This window comes from Pelodiscus sinensis, chromosome 2 (genome assembly GCF_052426305.1).
Source record: "Pelodiscus sinensis isolate ZL-2025 chromosome 2, ASM5242630v1, whole genome shotgun sequence".
Classification (NCBI taxonomy): Eukaryota; Metazoa; Chordata; order Testudines; family Trionychidae; genus Pelodiscus; species Pelodiscus sinensis.
Window position 1 is genome coordinate 198,796,295 of NC_143053.1, and position 23,876 is coordinate 198,820,170.

Consider the following 23,876-nt stretch of genomic DNA (forward strand, 5'->3'; position numbering starts at 1 on the left):
TGCAGGGGTGGGCAATCATTTTTGTAGGGAGGAACACTTCACCAATGTTGTTAGTGGTCATGAGCCAGTCCCGGAAAGTGTGGGACCTCAGCTGGAAGGGACAGCTCCCTCTAAGCACCATGTGGGGGAGGAGGGTGAGGAGAGGAAGGAGACTTTGCATGCCCCCCCTCCATGGGGCAGGGAAGCACAGGAGGTCTTCTCCCACCCCGCCCCTCCCCCCCACTGTGCTAAGGGCATGCAGCACACAGAGGGAACTGCTAGCCATTTTGAACTGGCAGTTTCCTCTGGTGCCATGTGCCCCAACAGGGGAAGGGTCTTGACTGGCCTGGGGGGTGGGGGCATGGCAGGGTGGGCTGCAGGCCAGATGAAACAGCTTGGTGGGCTGAATCCAGCCCATGGGCCGTATCTTGCCCACCCTGATGTAATGTGACTGATGAAGGGGGCCTCTGATTACTACAGGGAACCAATGTAGGAAAAGATTTTTATCAGCTGTTTTATACACTTCATTAATGGATCTACTAATTCTGCCTTCTGATGGATTTCTACTCAATTAAATTACATTTTAAACAATATTATCTATATTGACTATGACAAGTGGAAAATTACATCTCTCCATCTGCAGAGGCCTATATGTGGAACACAATATGAAATAAAATGAAGAAGTAAAAGGAAAAGTCACAGTTCACTGGCCTGGCTACACCTTTGACTTCTTTCTGCCCTTTCCAAGTACACCCCTCTCAGGCTTTAGCTCTTATACACCTCATCCCTTTACCTACCCTGGGATGAAAACAGACTCCCATGATTCTCCCATTCTTAGAACCAGTCCCTGGGCAACAGTACCCTGTGTGCCAATTGTGATTCCTCAGCAGGTCTAGCTAGGCAATATGAAACTCTTCCCCTCAGGTGTGGTCACCAGTTGTAAAAACAACAACAGAACAGCCTTTTCAAAACAAAATATTTTAAAGTTCAACAGTAAGAACAAAACATGAGAAAAGGGACTATTTATCTGTACATATAAGATCTAGTCCTTCATATTAATTATAATTATGCTACATGACCCCACCAGCTAAAAGGGAAAAAAAAACAATGTGGGCTATGTAATATGTAAGATTTTATGTCCAAGAATACTTGAAAAAATAACTGATATGTTAAAATACATGAAAATACTAGGAGAGGGGTGAATTATAGGGCTATATTAGGGTGGCATTTAGAGAAGCAGGATAACATTTCAAGTGTTTATTTTAGACACCAAACAGTCTAAAGCATTTTCTTGAAGGGGAATATTCAAGCTAAAAGCTGCCACAGCAAGAGAGAAGAAGGGCAGGGAAAAACCTGAGTGCGTAACCCTAATGCGATGCTGCCTGGAGAAAGCATAGACTCTCTGATTAATCACTGGCTGGAGTTATGCAACTACTCTGATCCTCTCCTAAGTACAGAAGGTAGCTTGATCGGAAAAAGGTAAATAAGAGCAATTTGTTCCTGCAGGGTGAAGGAAGGTCCACCAAGAGGGCAAAGGCAGTGAGTTACAGTATACGTGCCTGTGATACTCTGGCACCAGGAATATTCCTGGCCCGGGTCTGGGGTCCGCCAAATTCACTGTCACTGCCTGCCATGCCCTGCATCTCCTGGCATCTTGCTGCCCCACAGGCTCTGTCCATCCCCCAGTGTTTCCATGCCATGTGCTTTTCCAGCAGCTGAGAGCTGGGGCAGCAGCACCTCGAGATCCCTACTTCTTCCAGGAGCCATTGCCAGAGGGTGGGTCCCTCGCAGAAGCATGGCATCCCCTAACCCCTCCTCCCACTCCCTCGTGTGCCCCACTCCTTCTAGCCCCTACACCCTTTCCCCCTGCCTGCTCTCCCCCAAAACTCCCTCCCAGACCCAGGAACCCCACCCCCTGCACCAGGCCAGAAGCAGCACCCAGACTCCATGCCGGAGCTTGCACCCCTGAATTCCTCCTGCACCCTAATTCCCTCCCAGAGCCTGTACCCCTTCCCCACCCAAACGGCCTCCCAGAGCCTTAGGCAGGTGGGGGCTTGAGTGGGGTAGGGGCTCTAGGCACCACCAATATTTGTACAAAAATGCTGCTTCTGCCAGAAGGACGGGGCGGGAGGGGGCACCCCACTGGGCAATGAAAATACTGGCAGGGACACAGGGCTACCCCACTCACCTAGGGGAGTAAGCGAAGGCGCCGCCTGCAAGAGGTGGAGGGAGCCTCACCTTGGCCCAGTCCCGCTTGCTCACGAGCGGGCACCACCCCCCCAGACCCGCCCATCCCTGGGCGGTGGAGCAGGCACAGCTGCCTTGTCTGTCATGGGGTTGGAGGCGAACCCGGCAGGTCACTGGCAGGAAGATGGCCCCTCTCATTGGTGTGCGGCTGCCAAGGCCACGCTGTGGTTGGCTACGCTGGCTGCCACTCGTCTTCTTCCCCCGCCCCGTCCACGGTCACAGGCAGAGAGGGCCAGGCGGGGGCGGTGTTTGAGTGGAGGTCACGTTGAGTGGAGGCGGCATGGCAGCGGTGTTACTGCTCAGAGGCTCTGCCAGGCTCCTGCACGCGCACAGGAAGGTGCATGCTGCCGGCACGGCAATGGGTAAGCACCCGCCTCGCCCTCTGCCTGGGGATGCGGGGTGACATTTTCGCAGGGCGAGCTGGGGTTGCAAAGCGTGGTCCCGTTGTGTCCAAAGGCCGGGCCTCCGTCCTGAACCCGCCCGTGGGGTGCTGCTTCCTACCCCCTCGCTAAAATGGCATGTGGGTCAGTCAAGTGACAGCTCTGCCCCACAACTTCTTAGCACGTGAAAGCAGGGGCTGTGGGGTGGGTGGTAGTTGGAGGCGCACGGGAGTTGCACGCCGGATTTAACGAGTGCACCAGTGTGCTTGGAGGACTATTTCCCCACCCCTGACAAGCGTCTAATTCCTCAGATGAAACATGCATTGAGGTTTTGAAAGCCCTGATAAATGTGTTTTCTAGCACGCGAGGATTATCACCTGTGTTTTGCACCTTTTACAAGTGTTGTGCACTCTATTAAAGCCATACAGGTTGTAAAATTATATGAGGCTTATATCAATACTTAATGTTATGAGTAGCTTAGTGTAATAAATATTTTACATGTTTATTTAAAATAGCATATGTAGATTTTAAAACAGCCCACAGAAGTTTATGTGAAGCTAGTGAGTTAAAACATGTTCTTCATATCTGTAATCGGTACTCATACTTGTTTGCTTTCTCTCTGATTATATTTCATTATTTTTGAGCCAAAGCTGAACCCAGAAGCACTTTTTAAATATTCAAGGCCTTTATATTAGACACATTTATGTACATACTTCAGTTTACAGACAGGAGGAGTTCAGCTGAGTGTGAAGTAAAACAAGTGTATATGCAGGATTAGTATAATGTTTCCCTTGTCTCCTGCCTTTGCTTTTAAAAGGACTCTGGTGATTTAAGGTCCATATTTTGGTTTGAAATTGTTCTATAGTATGTAATAACAGCTAAGATTGTTATAAGTGAAATAAATGGCAGAATCTTTCTGTGGTTATTTTAAATTTGTTTATTTTCTGCATTTGACACCTTTTTCTGTTTCCCTTGTGTTCAGTTAGTTTTCCCTGTGCTTATTGGGGGTCTTTCACATACTGTAGTATATGGAAAATATAAGTGTATTTTTAAAAAGGGGGAATGTGACTTTAGAACCACAAAATATGCCAGGAGGCTCAGCAAAAGGTGTACTGAAACTACTATATTATTTTTAAGTAAAATTTTAAGCTTAAAAGGCCCTTCATAATTTTATTTTTTTTAGATCAATAAAAACAAATGTCTCACTCTCTTAATTTTCTCTGTGTGTGTGTGTGTGTATGTGTACATATACATATTTTTTTCTTGTGGGATGATAGTGACATCATCATGTCACTCTGCATCCTGCCTGCTCCCTCTTCCCTCCCTTTGCCCCCGGCCTCCACACGGAAAGAACAGAGCAGCCCAACTGTGCAGGGACACCCCATGCTGGGGGGGCCCACCCCACAGACCTGCTCGGGCCTGATTCACCCCATTACCCGATCTGTGCCCACCCAGCAAAGCTAGATATCCCAGATCCCACAGAGATGAGATAAGCTCCCAATGCTCTCCCCTCCCTCAAGGGAGAAGCATCAGAGTCCCAGGATCTAGGGATGTAACATCCCAGTTTATCAGTTAAACATTAGGTTAAACATTTAATGGGTTAACAGACTATGCAAGATCTGAACTGGGGCAGTCCCTGCTTGTGCAGCTCCCATCCCTACACTGGGGATGGCTGCTAGCTCCCAACCCCACATGGGAGCTGGGACTGCTGCTGGCTTCCAGCCCCCACTGGAGCAACCTCTGTCCACAGTGGGCTCAGGCTTCTCACGGACAGAGGCTGCTCCACAGAAGCAGACCCTGCCTATAGGGCGCCCAGGATGCGGGAGTAGTGCCTACCTGCAGCAGGTCCTCTGAAGCACTGGACCTACTCCCTCCCCCGCACATGGCAGGCGGGGGGCTGCTCCAGTCCCCACCAATAACCAGTTAACCAGACCGGGTAAGCATCACCTGTTTAGTGTGGTGCCTACTGCCTAAACAACCAACCTTTCACATCCCTAGCACCCCTGCTCTACCGTACCAAATTCATGACCATGAAAAATGCACCAAAGACTGTGAAATCTGGATCCTCCCCTTCTTCCCCCCCCCCCCCCCCGAAAAAAAAATCTGATCTTGTGTGTGTTATGCATACTATATAGATTTCACGGGGGAATCAGATTTCACAGGTGTTTCCCAAATTGGGGACCTGATTTCTAAAGAGAGTAGCAGGGGGAATTACAAGTTTATTTGGGGAGGTTTGTGGTATTGCCACCCTTACTTCTGTTATGCCTTCAGAGCTGAGCAGCTGGAGAGTGGTGGCTGATGACTGAGGGCCAGTTCTCCAAGCAGAAGCACAGTAGTTAGGGTGGCAATAGAATACCATGCCATTCTTATTTCTGTGCTATTGCTGGTGGCAATGCTGCCTTCAGCAGCCATAGATCTCTGGCTCCTGAGATCTGAAGACAGCACCACTGCCAGCAGTAGTGGAGAAGTAAAGGTATCTGTACTGCAACACCCTCCCTGCCCCCCGTGCGCATGCACACACACACACATGATAACCTTGCGACCACTGCACATCTCCTTTTTGGGTCAGGACCCCCACAATTACAACACTATGAGATTTCAGCTTTAAATAGCTTAAATAAATAAAGTTACCTTTTTTAAAAATCCAACGACCATGAAATCGTCGGTATTGCCTTACCTAAGTCACTGTCTATTATGGTTGAACAGGCAATAGAGGGTGGGAAGGCCTGAAATAGGACAAGAAATAGAAGGTTATTGTATAAAGTAGCTTCAGGGGGGAGCCGAGTTAGTATGTACAGGATAAACTTAAAAAACAACAAATGGCCTGGTAGCACTTTATAGACTACATGTTTTGTTAGATGACATCATGAGCTTTTGTGGGCACAGCCCACTTCTTCATACAGCCTACTACAGGATAAAGTAGCTCAGTCAGACGCACAGAATTCATTCTTGTGAAATTTCAAGGTCCTAAAATGTTTCATTTCTAAACTGAACCCTCATACTTTATGAAAGGCTGCATCAGTTGACATATTTCCTCTGGGCACAACCTTGTTAACTGCAGTTACGGAAGTACAGAGACAATGTTAAAATTAAAATTATAACCTTTTCTTCCCAGTTGATGCAGATAATGCCCTTGCTGTAAAAAGCTTTTTGCTATCATTTCAGGCCTTTCATGTTCTGAAGGCTATTAAAATTGTTGTGGGGCCCTGTTGGCAAAGGGAGATGTTATTTCAAGCTGCGATGTGTTTGGCAGAATTATTCAAAGGAATTGTGAAAAAACAGCACATTTCTGAGTAGAGAGTGCTATAAAGGAGACCCTGAAAAATACGTTCTTTTCTCTATTAGGCTATCTGGAGTTCTTTCTTTAAGGAAAAGTTTTCAGCTATCAGCTACCAAAATTTGGTCAGAATTCCTGAGGGAAGCAACAAGATACTATCTTAGCTCATTCATTGATTCTCCTGTTATTGCTGCATGCAAACATGCAGGACTCTACCACATTCCTCCTCTCTGAACATGCAACACATTATGGGCAAAAACTGACACCTCACTCATACTTGGGAGAAATGATTTTGTGATCTCCAAACTTCATGAGCTGTGTCAACTGAATTGTGCTAGTTTTGGAAATAGAAACTCCTGGAGTGCACTGTTTCCAGGTGGCTCCATAGATTGGCAAATTATAAGCCCTTACTACTAAGAAGAAAACATTGGTTACTTTACAGTAACAATACCATTCATAGCGTTTAATGGATGATTTAAATTCCCAGTCACCACTTTGAACTCCATGCAGTAGGATGGCAGGGGAGGGGAAGTGCCAAGGTGCTGTGATATAATCCAGCAGTAGTGAACACGTTGGTAGCTGGGGCTTATCATAACTTTTGTATTTCTCCTTAGAGCAGTAATTCCTCTTATTACAACTATTCTCTGCAAATTGGAGTCATACCTACTGTCCTCTGCAGTGGCTTCTGCCTCCATCAGGTTTGCCGTGAGCTGTTCCTGTGATGTAGGAGGGGAATTGAATGGCTCTTCATAATGCAGACCTAGAATTTTCCATTGATCCTGAACTACAGTTTGCTCTAGGCCTGCGTTCATAACAGGTGCACCAAGTGACTCTTACTCAGAGCTTGCTGCTGGCTTCAATCAGTCCCTCTACTAGATTCAGGAGCCACCTAGGCACCATGCCAGTCATCACAAAGATCGTGGGTTCTGTACCCAGCATGGGTGGTGGATGAAAGTGATGCTTGGAGAGGCAAGCTCCCAAACCTGTGACTCCACCCATGCCCCACCCCTGCTGTGCCCAGGTCCTGCCCCTCTCTGCTGTCTCCCTCTTCTCTCCCTTCCCTGCTCATCCCTTCCAGACAAATCCCTGAACCCAAATGTAGCAAATGACATTGGAGGGGAGGGGGGGGGGAACACTTTTTAAAAACTTTATTTCTAAAGAAAATGGAGCATATTTCCCACTGCATGCCAGATTTTGAAGATTGGACATGCAGAATACAATTAAAAGCACTAATTTTGGGAATAAAAAATCAGTCAAGTTTTTTGATCATACCCTAAAGTTTGTTAGAGAATTTATCTGCAAAAACTTTGTAGTAAAGACTAGTCAGCTGTCCTGCTGGATACAACATTAAATATTATGGAAGACATGATGCAGCTCTCCTGGTTTACATTTTCTTAATCAGTATTTCTAAGCTGATTTTTATATTTTAAATGTACTGTTCAGCCTTCATAAAGTAATCATTTCAGATTACAACATGTTTAATACACTGAAACAAGGACATTTTAAATTAGAGTGGTTTAGTGTGTTTGTAACAAAGTTCATTGCTTTTAGAAAAAGGGAACAGAAATTAAATTAGAGTTATCTTCAGAATAGACACGTTTATGTTTCCAAAGATGTCATACGTAACAAAGAATTTATATCTTACAAAGTTACTGATTTTTGGTGGAGGGTTCTATTTGATTCTTTACTTCTCTTAAAACTAGTTAAAGGAAAACTCATTTGCCCAGCTATCTGTAAGAAAAGGGATGTTGTCTGTCTAAGGGCTCTCCAACAGGAAGCTGAGGGGAGAAGGTTTTACAGAATTTGGAAGCAGGCTTTTATACTATAATTTAAATGTGAATTTTTTAGATAGTGGTCTTTTGAAGCATTTATTAAAAAAAACACATGTTTTGAAGATCCAAGCATTTACAGATGAGGCTAAATACTCCAATTGTGCATCTAAAAACCAATGCAAGGATTATTACTTTTTTTTAAAAGAGATTTTTTTTTATATTCAGCAACAAACTAATAAAATATTTTAAAACAAATTTTAAACTAATAAGAAGAGTAACTGCTTCTGAATAAATATTACAGGAAAGCATAACTACTTTTGTGAGTCACAAAGTGACAGTATATATGCCTGTTAAATGGCTTTGTTACAACTTAATGGCTCTTTTACAGGTACAGGTGTGGCAAGTAGGGATGTAATAGTATAGTTGATTAACCGATAAGCAAAAGCTTATAGGTTAATGCTATAGACTACATGCATTCTCTCTCCCCCCCCCCCCCCCCCACACACACACACCCCTTGCCTCATATACCTGGCACCCAGGCATTCAGTGCTCAGCACCTGGTAAAACTCACAAAATGAGCATGTCATTGAGTTGCCCATGGTGTGGTTCTTATCCCTAGTCTTAGAATACTTACCCGTCAGCATCTTAATATACACCTTGCAGCGATCACCTGTCTTGCAAAGCTACCAGATTTTTTAGCTATCTGCTGTAAGCCTGATCATACCAGGTGCCTGTGCTGAAGTCCACTGTTTTACTGGCCTTGCACCAGAGATTCAGCAAAATGTGGCTGTGCTCCTCTGACCGTAAAGCAGCATAATTTGCAATGCCTTGCATTACTCCATTTCCATTGCAAACCCATGAGGCTTGCTAACTAGCTTGCAGCTCAGTGGTCCGAAGACAACGGGTTAACACTGAGGGGAGCAGCTGCCATACTTTAGTGGGGTGAAGGGCTCTGCAAAAGAGTCCATTCTAGATGTTGGGATAAGGACAACTAGGAACTTGGATTATGGGATATTTCTGACCAGGGGCATAACGTTGTAGCCCCACACAGCTCTTCTCTTGCCCCCACACTCTGCCAGCCTGCTCTGCGCTCCAGCCTGAAGTGGGGTTAAGTACTCGACCTGTTCCACTAGCTGGCCTGCCACTGCAGCTGAGAGTGAGTTTGGGGAGTGGAGTCAGGACTTGAGGGCTTACTCTGCTCTTCCGAGCACTCCAGCCAGGGAGAGATTTGGGGGCTCACTCGCTTTGCCTGCCTGGCACTGCAGCTAGGGAGTGAGAGGAGCAGGGTAGAACTACCACTCTGATCCCACTTGCAGGCTGGAGTGGCAGGCAGAACAGGGTAAGCTCCTAAGCGAAGATCCGGTTGTGTCCCTGACCAGCGTGTCCCTTGCTCCCTCAGGCTGGTTAAGGAGGGCAAGGAGGCCCCATTCCTCCTCCTCCAGCTCCACTGCCTCCCTCTCCTGCCCCCCACCATTGCCCGCTCATCCAAGTGTCACCTTCTGTCTAAACCACTGCTTCTGGCAGACTCTCGGGACATGAGTGAAGAAGGGTTGTGTCTACATTGCAAAGCAGTAGGGCTCAAACCCTGGGCCCCGGTTTGACTCGTCTGAGCTCTAGATTGGTGCAATAGCAGTGTAGGTGCAAAGGGGGTTAGGCTTAAACCTGAGTTAAGCAGAGTCTTATATTACAGTGTAGACATACTATAAGTGCTTACATTAATTTGGTTGCAGACACTTATCTGTGATTATCATAAAATCCCATTGACTGTGAGAGGTGTTTGCATGATTGGGGGGCCTAAATGTAACTTCTAATTGCCTGTTGAAGGCATTGCTAGTCATTCAAATGTTCTCTCCTTCCCTCTCTTTCTATATACATATTAGCCTTGTCATCCTCCTGTTTTTAATTCTGGCTAGTATAAAGATGATTGCAATGTCCTTCAGTTGACAGTATTGCCACAAAGTATCACAACTGGTTCTTTCACTTCTGACAATTGTCAGATTTGACAGCTCCCTCAGCCAGTGAACCTCCTTAACATGTTTTGCTGCAAGTGTCTTGTTGAACTGCTACTTGCAGCTGGCAAGCCACATGTAGGTTGCTGACTTAGTCCATGAATACCAGGGGTGTAAATTCAGCCAAGAGAGAAATGTGTAGGAAGAATGTTTGTTTGTGGTTGTAGATCTGTCTGTATGAGGTATCAGATGGCTGGATTCAGTGCAACCCAAACACAATTTTGTTGTCCAGAACTGCCAAGGAACAGAAAAAAGCAAGAATCAGCCTATCCCTAACGTCAGATTTAAAATATGCAAAAAAACACAACTATTTATTCGGCCTGTTCCATCTAGGATATAGATAGGAGAAAGAGATCTTGATACAATGGAAGTGGTTTAGAGGGAAGTATCAATCAGCAACCCTCTGTCTGAATTGACCAATTTTAAATTAATCTAATTCTAAATAATTTTATTAGAGAACAGTCTCTACTTGGTAACTTTAGCCATTTATTTTTAATATGTTGACCTGTATTTAAAAGCAGAGGAAATTGAATATTTTCAAAGTTGGAAGTGAAGTCTGGGGATGTGGGAATCAAGGTTGGGATGAAGAGGGGCTCTGGGCGGGAGTTACGGTAGGGCATTGGAGGGAAAGGGGGTGAAAGACTCAGGACAGGCTGTGGGGGTGGCCACCAACTTCTCCCTGGGGAAGGGGGTCCCAAGGGTGGGAAGGGGGAGTGGCACGCCCTGCCTGCCAGCTTGTCCCCGGGGTTGTGGGGGTTACAGGAGCAAGTCTTACTGGTGTTCCCTGGTTTGGGGACACATGGGGGTGCAATGAAGGCTGGTGCTCCCTGGGCCCAATCCAGGGTGGGGGGTGAAAAAGGAAGGTGAAAAACTGCCTGTATAAGAGGCAGCAAGGGTGGGGAGCAGGAGCCAGTGCTGGAGGGAGCTGGCTTAAGAGCCAGTTCCCACCAGCACAAGCTTCACAGTGCCTCTTGCCCTGCCCCCTCCCTAGTGCTGCTGCCTCTATCAGCACCCCTCAGACAGAGGCTGTTCCACATCCCACAGACCAGCCTCCATCCACGGCAAGCCTGGGGACGGGGACAGTGCAGGCAGAGGCTTCTTCACAGCAGCAGCCTCCATCTGGGGGGGCTCCAAGTGCTCCGAGGACAGGGGCTGCTTTGCATCACACGGAGCAGCCTCCTGTCCTTGGGAGCTCAGACCCTGCACAGATCGGGGCTGTTGCCATTTCATGCTGCTGTCTCTGTGTCAGAGGCAGCAACGCGGGGCAGCAGTCAGCCAGTCTGTACAGGGAGCTGTTTTTTTTTTTAACTGGATTCCCTTGCGGGCCAGCTCTCCCTGCCACCCCGTGCTGCTTCTTCTGATAATAGTTGTGAAAGCAACAATATTTTGTGTGGTTACATGACTATTCAGTTACCTGCTATCTAACATCCCTAATGACTACAGGGGTGTTACAGGCCACTCCACTTAGTGCATATTCTAAGGGACTGTTCAAACTACTTATTCTATGACTTTTTATTTAGCTGTATATCACTCTGAGTACCTATCCCAGGCCTGAGGATGAGCTCTGTGTAGCATGCAAGCTTGCCTGTCTCCTCAACAGAAGCTGGTTCAGTACAAGATATTGCCTCACCCACCTTATCTGTTCTGTGGCTAAATGGGATTTCTTTCTCCAGGGTTATTGCTCGGCTAATGTTCATTAATATTCAGTGTTCTCCAGATATTTTTACATTTTTTCCAAATTAAATAAAATATGAAATTGCTTTATGTCGCAGACTATAATTGTATTAGATGACACCAACTAAATTGATCACTGGGTTTTACTTTTATGTTTTTAAAGGTGTATTTCTCAGAGATACTTATTTAATGTGTTTAAAAATCAGTGTGTTCTAGGGCAATGGCCTCCAAAACCCCAGTTGGATTCGTTGGGCTGGGTAACATGGGAAATCCAATGGCAAAAAACCTGGTGAAACACGGATATCCTGTTGTTGCATATGATGTATTTCCAGAAGCTTGCAAAGAATTTCAAGATTCAGGGGCACAGGTATGGTAACCAACTTCCTTTATTTTAATGTTAACCATGCATTTGTTAAAATAAATTTCCTTCTTGGAAGTTCTGTCTTTGATACACATTGCTGTTGGGGATGTGAATGTTTAACTGGTAAGCCTCACCCCTAACAGGTCAAGCTTACCAGTTAAGTTTAACTGGTAGGGGCTGGCTGGTCCAGCCCAGCAGGGGGCCTGTCACAGACAGGGGCTGCTCTGGCCAGAACACCGGAATAGCCCCTGCCTGTGAAGAGGTGGGCAGGGATGCTGCTCCAGCCCAACAGCAGATGGTGGAGTGGGGGGGGGAACAGCACACCAGATGGGCTGGTGCTAGAGCAGTGGAGGGGTTGGGGGGAACTCCAGCTAGGTGCCTTCTCCACCCTCCTCTTTAATCAGTTAACCAATGTGTTTCACTGGTTAACCAATTAAATGTAATTTTTTACATCTCTAATCGCAGTATATAATTTAAAACTATCTGACCTGTTGCAGTCACTCACTGATGAGCATCACTCATTGATTTTTTTTTTAAATTATCTATTTTTTTAAGGCTATTTACTGTCCTGTGTGATTGTATGGTTTACACTTCAGAACCAAGTGTCTGCTTATTTTTGTTTAAATGTTTTTAGAAGCTACAGGGCTCTAATAGTCTTGGCCATTGCCCATTATCTGTAGTAGGATTAATGTGTACAAAAGAGCTAAAACAAAAAATACTGCTAGGGAAACCAGAACAGAAATAATATTGTGGCTACTCAGCATGATCTGACAAAGAGTTGGGACTGGGGAAGGGGGGGAATATTCAGCAATTATAAGGGACGTGTGAGTAGGTGTAGGGAGTACAGTTCTAACTAAATCTAAAGATCTTTAATTGTTAGAGCTGATTGAAACTGTATTCTTAAATAGTAGTAATGTTACTGTTAAGATGTTCTGCAGTGCAACACACACAAGTAATGGAATATCTAATTCCATCTGGTTTTTGAATAATGCTTTAAAGTTAAAAGCCTGTAAGTGGATCAGTAAGCTTTACAGCCTGTTTCTTGGTTTTTATTGTTTTGTGGTAGCACATAGGAGCCCCATGCGTGGAAAAGGGCACAGCTGTGCTAGGCACGATACAAACACAACAAAAAAGATCTGTAGTTGATTGTATTCTTGAATCCTTTCATTCAATGGGACTTGTCAAGGCTGCTGATTCATACAATTCGTTGTTGCTGTAGTAACAGGATCTTTGGCATCAGCTGCAAGATTTAAACATGATATTAAGTGACTTTAAAGGTGAGCAGAAATGCCTTTTAACATTAAGTAAAGCCAAAAGCCTGCTTATTCTCTTGAACACAGTACTTTTGGTAGTCTCATACAAATATCACACTTGAAAAACCTTTAAATAGTTTCCTCCTTTTCTTCCATCGGTGCAAATTCTACACCAGCAGTTTTCACGGGATTTGGAAACTTGAATCGGGGGCGGGGGGAGGGGCATTGTAGAAGCAATTGCAAAAGGAACATTGGGTGGCAAGGGCTGCCTTTCCTTTGCTCTGGTGTGTAGTGTAGAACCAGCATGCATGCCAGAGAGGAGTGCAGATAAGCGCAGGGAGCATGAAGGCTGTCAAATGTCCATGTTCACTGCAGGTGGCTCTTGCTATTGCTGGGAAGTGTTTTGCAGGGGAGGAGAAATGCTGTCTCTTTGCTCCTACACTGCTTCATTCCCCAGTTACTGCAGTAGTCTCAGAAGCGGTCAGCTGGGAAAGCAACATATATAGAAAATAGAGTGGCCAGCTAAGCACCTACCAAAATACAGGATGTTCTGGTACTTCTGGAGGGAGGGGCAAAACAGCATTCTCTTCAAAATGGTATTCCTGGCTGACCATGATACCAGACAAAACCACATCTGGTTTTCTCAGAACCAGGCATGAGACATGCATTGCAAAAGCAGGACTGTCTGTTTAAAACTGGATGAATGGCCTACCTAGTAGGAGGGTGGCTGCCTACCTGACTGATAAATAGCAGATAGTAACAGCCTCTTTTGCTAAACCCAGTTACTTGTAGTTAGGAACAGAGCCAGTTGTGGGAGTGAATGGCAGAGAGAGGTAAGGAAAAGGGAAGAGGCATGTGAGCGTAGGGGCAGTGCTACAAGAAATTTCTGAAAAGTGCTCTGCAGAGGTATGTCTTAGGATGGGCTGCTTTGGTGGGTGGCAGAAGGACAACAGGAAAAGTGGTAGTCCAGAACAATATAGAGGTGACCTACTATGGGAATTTGGAAGTTTGTCCAATTATGACTCAGTTTATATACCTTCTAGGACCTGCGTTTGTACTGTACATTAACCAAAATAGTTGAAGATGCTCGCAGTTAATCAACAAGCTTAAATGGAGTTTTCTGTACATATGTAGGGTGTCAGCCTTGAAGGAAACACATGACTAGGTGAATTGTTTAATATTTTTAAAAATATGAACTATTATAACAAGAACTGTAAAAGGGATGCCAACTCCCCATGCTTCTGGGCATCAACAAACATACAACCAAAGGGTGTTAGAAGGAAACTTCTTCCTGGGATTCGGTTATGTTATCATATAACTACCTATTGCTGCAGAGTGGGGAGTTTTTTTTTTTTTTTTTTTTCTTCTGAAATACCTGACATTGGGAATTGTTGGAGGCGAGATCTAAACTAGGTGGGCCACTGCTCTGCTCCAGTATGACAGTTCCTATGTTGGCAGGTTTTTAAATTTAATTATTGCTAACAATACTTGAACTTTTCTGATGGGATGCAGTTACAGAAGATCCCTTGGGGCTGCTTCCTGGAGTGCTGACACAGCCACTGACACGCACCTCCTTGTGCTCTGGGGCTTCTTACCGCTCTGTCCTGCTGGGCCAGATCTCTTGGTCTTGCTAGCCAAGGCACAGAGCTGAGATCGCTAACCCTTTCCCCCTTCCCCCAGAAGAGCAATAAAGATGCTGAACCTTTTCAGGTCTCAGGAGAATGCAATTTTGGGCCCGACTTCCAGGGAACCCTCTCCCTACCTGGAATCATAATCCCAAATATATCATTCAGGTAACAATGAAAGGAAGATGTACACACTGATTGCTCGCCCAGGTAACAATAATTGACACTGGGCTTGATGGTAAATAAAAGTAACTATATTAAGTACAAACAGTGGGATTTAAGTAGTTGCAAGTGTAAACAGACAGATCAAAGTGAATTACAAATTTAAAATAATAACTGCATGGCGAGTTCTAACATACTAATGCTTATTGCCAACTTACCCCAAAACTGTTCTTATTTTGGCTTTGGCTAAACCTCCAAGCCAGGGAAGATCTTTTTTCCCCTGGGGTATCTGGTTCACTCCCTTAGGAGTGACATGCCAGTCAAAGACCAAGAGCCTGAAAACTTTGCATTTTAAATAGCCTCCCTTTTAGGCAAGAATTATTTCACATTCTCTGCTTCCAGGGAAAATTATATGGTCAGTTAGGGTGCTCACATATCCTCCTAAGACCAACTACTTCTTAGACACAAAGGAGCTTGTTTCTGATTACCCAGACGTTGAGGTGTCCCAGCATTGGAAACACCATTGACGGCTTTCATTTGCACATGTTAAACGATAAGCCATTTTCTATCCCATATTTCTAATTTTACAAAAGGAATGACACATACACCAAAATAAGAGATACAGATCCAGCAGATTGTGATATTAAAATTGATAGGCTACATGAGATATTTTGTCCAAAAGCATCTTCAAGTTATACATATTTGTATTCATAAGTCAATGTCCTAAAGCATGGGGGGAGGGTCTATCACAAACTTTTTAAAGTTACGCAAGTATTCTGAGTTAAAATTTTAAACTTTTTTTTTTTCATTCCTTTCGTCGTATCTGACCCTCTGCAACTTTGTCTTGTTGCTTAGCAGATACTGTGTGGTGTATTTAAAACCAAAAAATAACTACTCTCTCAACCCACCTACCCAAACTGTCCCATTTCTCCTCTTTCAACTTCCCTTTCATGGCTAACCAGAAAATGAAGATGATTGGATGTGAAAGAAAAGACACAAAGTATTTTATCTTTCTTTGGAATCTCTTTTAAAATAAATGCAGGTTTTTTTTAAAAAAATTGAAGGCACACAGAAATATAATTGGAAAGTGTGGAAAAACCATATGGAGGAAATTCTACACCTATTGAAATTAATGGGAGTTCTACCATTGACTTACACAGTGGGTGAAATCATGGCCCCATTTATTTTGTCTCCTAAAGATAACCATGTCTGAGAAACAATGAGGAGCTCATTTTATTTATATAAAAAATATTTTGTTAGTCCAAGATGCCATAGGCCTACTTGTTTTTAAAGTTACAGACTAATGTAGCAACCCCTTTAAGACTTTTAAACATGTCTTTGTGAGTGCAGGCTGTTGATAAGGTTGATATCTTTTGTAACAGCTGGATAATTACCAGGATTGACATGTCGAAACCTGCAACTGAAGGTTCCAGTAAGAGACATTTTAAGCTGTTAACTTATTACTTCAAAACAAAAGCAGTTGTCAGGAATACATCAGTTTAACTAACTTTAAAACAGGGCTCAGAGAAGGAAAGAATACCTCCCTTTTATTTTTTTTAAACCGCTTCTCTCCTGTTCACTGTTCTAGCAACAATATCAAGTAGAATGTGAGGTTATTTTCTGATCATAACAAACTTTTGCTCTTGGACACCAAAACTTATTAATTGATAGGTTTGGAAAAGCTTTTTGTATGATGGATGGGTTTGGCTGATTTTAATTTTGCAACACTTGTCCAAAGACTAATTTCTATCCAGTCTCATGAAAAACCTCCTGCTGTGACATGAAAAACCTCCTGCTGTGAAAAAGGGAGTTCAGGACTCGTTTTAAAATGGTTTTTCCCCTCTCTAAGTTTAAAATTTTATTACCAGCTGTCATTTGAAGTGAATATCTTTTTTTTTTTTTATATATATACACTTTTTGCAATGTTTCAAATAAATACAATGACTCAGTTATACCAGTGAAGTTTGTATTTTTCTCCATCTCTTGGGAGGGGGGGTTAACTCTTTGCCAGGATTCATGTTTTTAAGTGCGCCGTGTCAGATTTTTCTCATGTTCCCCCTCTTTTTTTTTTTTTAAATGCATCTCAGCATCGATGAGTGAGAAACTTTTCATGTAGCAAATTGGATTTAGAGGTTAGAGTATGTGAATAAGGGAATAAAATCCTGTTTAAAATATTAACCAGTTAGACTATATATTTCACTTGCCTGTTGTGGGGAACTGCTAGAACAGCTGCCACTCAGTGTGGTTGGCCAAGCTGAGTTGGAGCAGCCCAATTCTCAGTGCGCTGCTCCAGCCGGGATGGTTAACTGCTTACTGGGTAACCCATTAACTGGTTACCCATTTACATCCCTAATATGAATGTGGCTATACTTGTGCTAACTTATTTTGCATTATGTTATTGTTATGACTAGTTACAATCAGGTATATCCATGCCATAAAATAAGTTTTATAATTAAAATCAATTCTTTCACTTGATAGAAAGTTTACTTTATAGAAAAATTAAAGTAAAATCTTATTTTCCTACTCTCATATCTTGTCAAGTTATTTTATTTTACTTGCTGTCCTTAAAAGGCAGGGGGTATTTAGTGTGTTGCTTGTCCTTGGGAATGTTTTACCTTTCTCTGCAACATGTTATGATTTGCCTATTAGAGTCCTCTGGGCATATCTCACAATCATTTCATTTCAGAGACATAAGGTATTGGTAGCATATTGGTTTCTCCCATTCTCTGTCTATAGTGCACAACAGCTTATGGCAGCAGTTCTCAAACTGCAGACCGTGGTCCATGGCCATCTTCCAGGTGTCCATGGCTCCAGTTCAGCCCTCTCCTTCCTCCCCACCTCCTGCAGCAGGGAGTCTGTGCTGGTGCTCCAGCCTTGGCCCCTTCCCCCTCCCCCGCCCCAAGGTTGAAGTGCCAGCACCAGCTTCCTGGTGGGGTTGGGGAGGAAGAAAGCCCCAAGCCTTGCTATGTGATCTGGCTCGTGGGGAATAAACAGAACCAGAAGTGGCTCCATGCGTTGCCCCTCCCCCTCCGGGGGAACTGCATGGCGCAGATGTGCTGCTTGGAGGCTTTCCCCACTTCTCCCATTGGTTGGAACCCAGCCAATGGGAGCAGAAGGAGGCCATGCCTGGGACATGGTGCCAGGAAACGGCATGGGGTGTGAAGGCAAGTAAGTGCCTGCCTACCCCTTGCTTCCCCAACTCCTCATGTACTCTCCTGCTGAGACCCTGCATCCTCAGCCTGCTTGTGCACTCTCCCCATGGCCAGACACCCTAAATCCCACCCTGCTCCTGCACCTTCCCTTGCTCTTGCCCCCTCCCTCTGGCCAGACATCCTACTCCCAGTATTTCCTGTTCCCTACCTCCTAACCAGACCTCCCAACCTTACCCCCTCCTGCATCCCACCCCCTGCCCAGATCCTACACCCCTATCCCACTCACTGGCAGCCCTATCCTTCACACTGAACCCCTCATTTTTGGCTCCACTGGAGAGCCTGGGGGGAGGGGGTTCCGCAAAACTTACTAACCATGGAACCACAGAAGAGTAAATCTGGCCTATGGGAAACCCTGAACTGCAGTCCTTTCTGTCCCTCCCCTACTCCCATACCAAAGGTGTTAGGTGTCTCATTTGAGGGACACATCAGTGAGGGCTGGGGGGGGTTCAGGGGTGAGGTGTGTGGGGTGTTGTGTGGTCCCCAGTTGATTTTTCTGTGGGTCACTGGCCCCTGACCCAACAAAGGTTCCCCATCCCTGTCATAATTAAAACATGGAAACATTTTGTATTGAACATAAATTAATATTTTACTTTATTTAAAATGAAGATTAAACTAACAGGAGAGAGTTAAAATACCTAATTTGTTTAATTATTTAAATTAATATTTCTCCTCTTACTGGTTTAAATTAAACCGTTCTCCCTCACAGCAGCACTAGCATAATGGCTCTGGCATAATTGAATAATTTACAGCAAGTTTCTATTAGTAATTGGTGGTCCACAGAAAGGTTTGCATAGAGCCAGATGGGCTATGGGCCAGAAAGTGTGCTGGGTAATCTACACTTAAAATGCTGCTGCAGTAGTGCTGTAGCTCTTCAGGGAAAATGCTGCATACACTAGTGAGGGTGGTTCCTCTGGTGTAGGTAATCTATCTCCCCAAGAGGCAGTAGTTAGGTTGACTCCATGGGTTATGTCTGAGTGGCATAGATTATACTGACCTAATTTTACAATGTAGGCCAGTCCTTCATAAGGGCTGAAGTCATGGGTCAGTATAGGGCTATTGGGGTGAAATCTAATGGCCTGTGATGTACAGGAAGTCCAGACAACATGATATATTGTCTCTTCTGGCCTTAAATTCTGTGGCACTCTGAAAATTGTACTGCCAGGGACAGTGTTGCTCAGGCTGGGCTAGTCATTTTAGTAAGTGTCTGTCTGTTTCCTAATGGCTATGAATATATATTATTGTTGGCTGTGTCTTGAGGGTTGGCTGCATTTACCTGTTCATAAACCGACTTCATTTGTTGGTGACAGTATGATTATGGCAAGGTGATAACACAAAATCTGAAGTTTCACTTTGTGTATCAGTTGTGCTGTTGCAGGAATTTAAGATTGGCTGAGATAATTTTGCTGTCAAAACTTTTCCAGGATTTCAGTTTCTCTCTTTGGAGAAGGCCTTTGGAAGCCTCACTGACAGTCAGCAAGAACATGCATGAAGATGGCAATATATTCTTGCTGGCTGTATTGGTAGCTTTAATTAAAGCTAATCACAGTGTGTTTCTCTAAAATTATATACATCTGTGGGAGGGAGGGCATTTCCTCTCCTTCCAGTATATACAGAAAGAATCTAAGTGCAGTCATCCATGAGAGACTGATTACTTAATATCATGGGACCACTCCAGAAGCAGCAAGGAAGTACATTTTGCTTGGATGGTCTTGTGGTGGCAGTAGATAGATAGCCCTTGGGCTTGGAGGATCCATGGATAGTGTGATAATCACAACCCTAGATTGAGAAATTGGAGAAATTTCTTGACAGGATCCTCATCTTTCTCTCCTCCTCCCCCCCTCTCCCCCCCCAATCACCAGAACTCATCTAATGGTATGGTCTGTTTCCTGTGTTTTTGTTTTTGTCTTGCTGCTACCTGTGGTGCTTTAAAAAGCATTAAAGTCTATATATTTGCTTTCTCTAATATTCTTTTCTTTAAAAAAGCCATTACATAGAATCATAAAATACTAGGACTGAAAGGGACCTCGAGAGGTCATCGAGTCCAGTCCCCTGCCCCCATGGCAGGACCAAATACTGTCTAGACCATCCCTGATAGACCTTTATCTAACCTCCTCTTAAATATCTCCAGATATTACCTCCCTGGGCAATTTATTCCAGTATTGTACAACACTGACAGTTAAGAACTTTTTCCTAATGTCCAACCTAAACCTCCTTTACTGCAGTTTAATCCCATTGCTTCTTGCTCTATCCTCAGAGGCCAAGATGAACAAGTTTTCTCCCTCCTCCTTATGACACCCTTTTTAGATATCTGAAAACTGCTATCATGTCTCCCTTCAATCTTCTCTTTTCTAAACTAAACAAACCCTATTCTTTCAGCCTTCCCTCGTAGGTCATGTTCTCTAGACCTTTAATCATTCTCGTTGCTCTTCTCTGGACCCTCTCCAATTTTTCCACATCTTTCCTGAAATACGGTGCCCAGAACTGGACACAATGCTCCAACTGAGGCCTGACCAGCACAGAGTAGAGCGGAAGAATGACTTCTCGTGTCTTGCTCACAACATATCTGTTAATGCATCCCAGATTCACGTTTGCTTTTTTGCAACGGCATCACACTGCTGACTCATATTCAGCTTGTGGTCCACTATAACCCCTAGATCCCTTTCTGCCGTACTCCTTCCTAGACAGTTGCTTCCCATTCTGTATGTGTGAAACTGATTGTTCCTTCCTAAGTGGAGCACTTTGCATTTGTCTTTATTAAACTTCATCCTGTTTACCTCAGACCATTTCTCCAATTTGTCCAGATCATTTTGAATTATGACCCTATCCTCCAGAGCAGTCGCAACCCCTCCCAGCTTGGTATCATCTGCAAACTTAATAAGAGTACTTTCTATGCCAATATCTAAATTGTTGATGAAGATATTGAACAGAGCCGGTCCCAAAACAGACCCCTGCGGAACCCCACTTGTTATACCTTTCCAGCAGGATTGTGAACCATTAATAACTATTCTCTGAGGCTATGTCTAGACTGCAAGCCTCTTTCGAAAGAGAGCGTCTAGACTGCACGTTGAACTTTCGAAAAAGCGGCTTGCTTTTTCGAAAGAAAGCATCCAGTGAGTCTGGATGCTCTCTTTCGAAGAAGCCCTATTTACATTGAAGAACGCCTTCTTTCGAAAGAGGAACTTTTGAAAGAAGGTGTTCTTCCTCGTGAAATGAGGTTTACCGCCATCGAAAGAAAAGCTGCGTTCTTTCGATTTAACTTCGAAAGAACGCGGCTGCAGTCTAGACGCAGGTGAGGTTTTTTCGAAAAAAGGCTACTTTTTTCGAAAAAACCCCTGAGTCTGGACACAGCCTGAGTGTGGTTATGCACCCACCTTATAGCAGCCCCATCTCAGTTGTATTTGCCTAGTTTACTGATAAGAATATCATGCGAGACTGTATATTATAATTTTTAACATTATAATTTTAACATTATAATTTTTTTTAAAGGTAATGGATTCCCCAGCAGATGTAGCAGAAAGAGCAGACAGGATTATTACTATGCTACCCTCCAGCCCCAATGCCATAGACGTTTACACAGGAGCAAATGGAATTCTGAAGTAAGAATTTGCTTAATACTAGTTAGTTTCCATTTATGATCAAGGCAATATTGCTTTTATAAGTGAATTATTTTTCTCTTGTTTTCTAAAAATAAATGCATATTCCTATTCCTATTAACTAATTCTTGGGTGTTGCCATATTCATTGCCAACTAATCACTTGCTCACGCATATCATTTTTAAAATGTCTTTGGAGTCACTGAATCTTATGTCTGGGTTATGACTGTAATGATGCCATGTTGGCTCGTGGTTATGTAGAACATGAATATAGTCTGCCCAGGTACTCTCTAGTAATTTATTTTAATCCATTTATTTAGGAAGCTTTAACAAGTTTTCAAATTATTGCAATTAACTCTCTTGCCTTATTCGAAAGACTAATTGATAAAGGAACTCTAGGATTGGAAGTGGAAAAGGAATTGCTAGATTATTGAAAAGTGAGACTCAATGGCCTGTGCAATACTGATTTTTTTTTTTTTTCTAACTCAAGACTGAATTCTGCTTTTGGATATACTGATGGGCTTTTATAAAATCACCTTTTATTCACATTTAGAATGTCCATTAACATGACAAATGGTACTTGGTGTTTTTAATAAATACATCAGGCACAGTGTAAAAGGATTTGCTTTGCTCCATCTTGAGTGTTTGAGGAATACCTTTGAAAATATGCATATTGTTTAAACTGTGCCTTGAGGATGTAAGAATTGGAGCCAGATTCTCAGTTGTAAATCAGCACAGTTCCATCTGACCTTGGCTCAATCTAAACTCCGGTTCGTAAACTGATGATGCTCCATTAGGAACATGCTACTTCTGATTCATGTGTGAACAAATCAGGGATTCACCATTCAGGTACCATCAATAGGAGATGCTCCAACATACTGATACACAAAGCTCTAACCAGTCAATGAGATGGTGCTTCCTAATCTATTTATAACTTCAAAGAGATGGATCAGGACCTTGAGATGGACCAGATGTAGTATAGCTGGTAGAGTTCAGAGCACTGTTATAATTTGTTCGTAAAAAGGAATTTGACTGCTATATGCTTAACCCTCTGAAGCTTTTCGATGGCCTTTAGGGTCTTCCCTAGGTAGAATTAATTAAAATTGTCTCATTTTGGCACTGGTTAGCTTATAGGTGACCATAGTTAGCTCTACATCTAGTAGACCCAAAGTCTCTTGACTAGCCAAAAGCACTTCTGGCCATTACTGCAATGAAAACCTCAGGGGTAAGCATTGTCCCTAGCAGGATTCCAAAGTCCTGTACCATCTTGACCGGTGGGGAAAATACCTTGGCACTTGAGGGCAGGTCGGGAGGAGTTCTAGCCAGCACCTTGAGCTCTTCTTTCTGATCAGTACTTCAGTTTTGTTTTGACTTTGAACCCAGCTATTTTCACTCAGGCCCTCAACTTTGTCAAGCATTCTAACTTGAATGGAGAATCTTTGCTCTACACATGTCAAAGGAAGAGTGCTTGTCTAATACTTATGATATAAAGAGTCCATAGGATATTGGTGCTACATCTGCCCTTGCTCCTGCACAGGATTGTGTGCATTGTGGTTCAATAACTTCAGCCAAAGGGTCAGTAACATGCATATCTACTGGAAGATTTCACAGTTGCTCAAGGAGTCAAGCATTCACCAAACTCCATCCCAGGATCTGAGAGACCTGTACTCGGCGGTTAATGGACTCAAATAGTAATTTCAGGAGAGGGCCTAGCATGTGTCTATGCTACAGTGAGCTAACCTGGTGCTCCCCAGGGCTCCAACTACAGACCTGAAGTGACACTCAACCACCTTCTCTAACTTGCTGGCCTCCTTATATGGTGAGATTGAGGGGCAGGAAAAGAAGGCAGCGGGGATTGCTGAGGAAGCCCTGGGAGACTCAAAGGATGTGATTCTGTATCTCTGTCCAGCAAATGGGGTTTAGGAAGAGCCACTGCAAAAACCAGAACCCAAGGTAGGCAAGTTGTTATACAGCCCCAGGTGCTCTCCTTGTTCTGGTGATACATGCCTGAAGTTGCTGTCCCATCCCACTCTACCTTGACATGGTCCTCAAGCAGGACATAGCTGTACATGTGTGATTGCAGTGAAATCCCGTGAACCTTTATGATGTGTTTAACAGAAGCTATAACTAGAATATTGTCAAGCAGTCCCTGTGTTTCTTCATTTCAGGGCCAGGATAGTCCCTGGACTCTGAATTGTGGAGGAGAAGGGCAGTGTTGAAAAGGATCAGGGTTGGTAAAAACAGTTTTATGGCTGGTAAAATACCTAACATCACCTCTCGGCACAACCCTCAGCCCTGAGTCTTTCCTCTTCCTTTTCTAAATGGGACCCTGG

The 23,876-nt window shown here is 43.9% G+C and overlaps 2 protein-coding genes across 2 annotated transcripts in view; one reads left to right on the forward strand and one right to left on the reverse strand.

The window, feature by feature from the left end:
* TAX1BP1 (Tax1 binding protein 1) overlaps window positions 1–2,305 on the reverse strand; it is a 106,578-nt gene extending 104,273 nt beyond the window's left edge. Inside the window, exon 1 of the mRNA XM_075922160.2 lies at window positions 2,168–2,305. The gene's annotated coding sequence lies outside the window, so the exon portion shown is untranslated. The remainder of the gene's footprint in view (window positions 1–2,167) is intronic.
* Window positions 2,306–2,429: 124 nt separating this feature from the next.
* The window catches only part of HIBADH (3-hydroxyisobutyrate dehydrogenase), a 117,509-nt gene continuing 96,062 nt past the window's right edge, over window positions 2,430–23,876 (forward strand). The window contains exons 1-3 of the mRNA XM_006133211.5: window positions 2,430–2,588; window positions 11,545–11,705; window positions 21,438–21,547. Of these exons, the coding sequence (XP_006133273.3) occupies window positions 2,507–2,588; window positions 11,545–11,705; window positions 21,438–21,547 (353 nt within the window). The 5' untranslated portion in view covers window positions 2,430–2,506. The remainder of the gene's footprint in view (window positions 2,589–11,544; window positions 11,706–21,437; window positions 21,548–23,876) is intronic.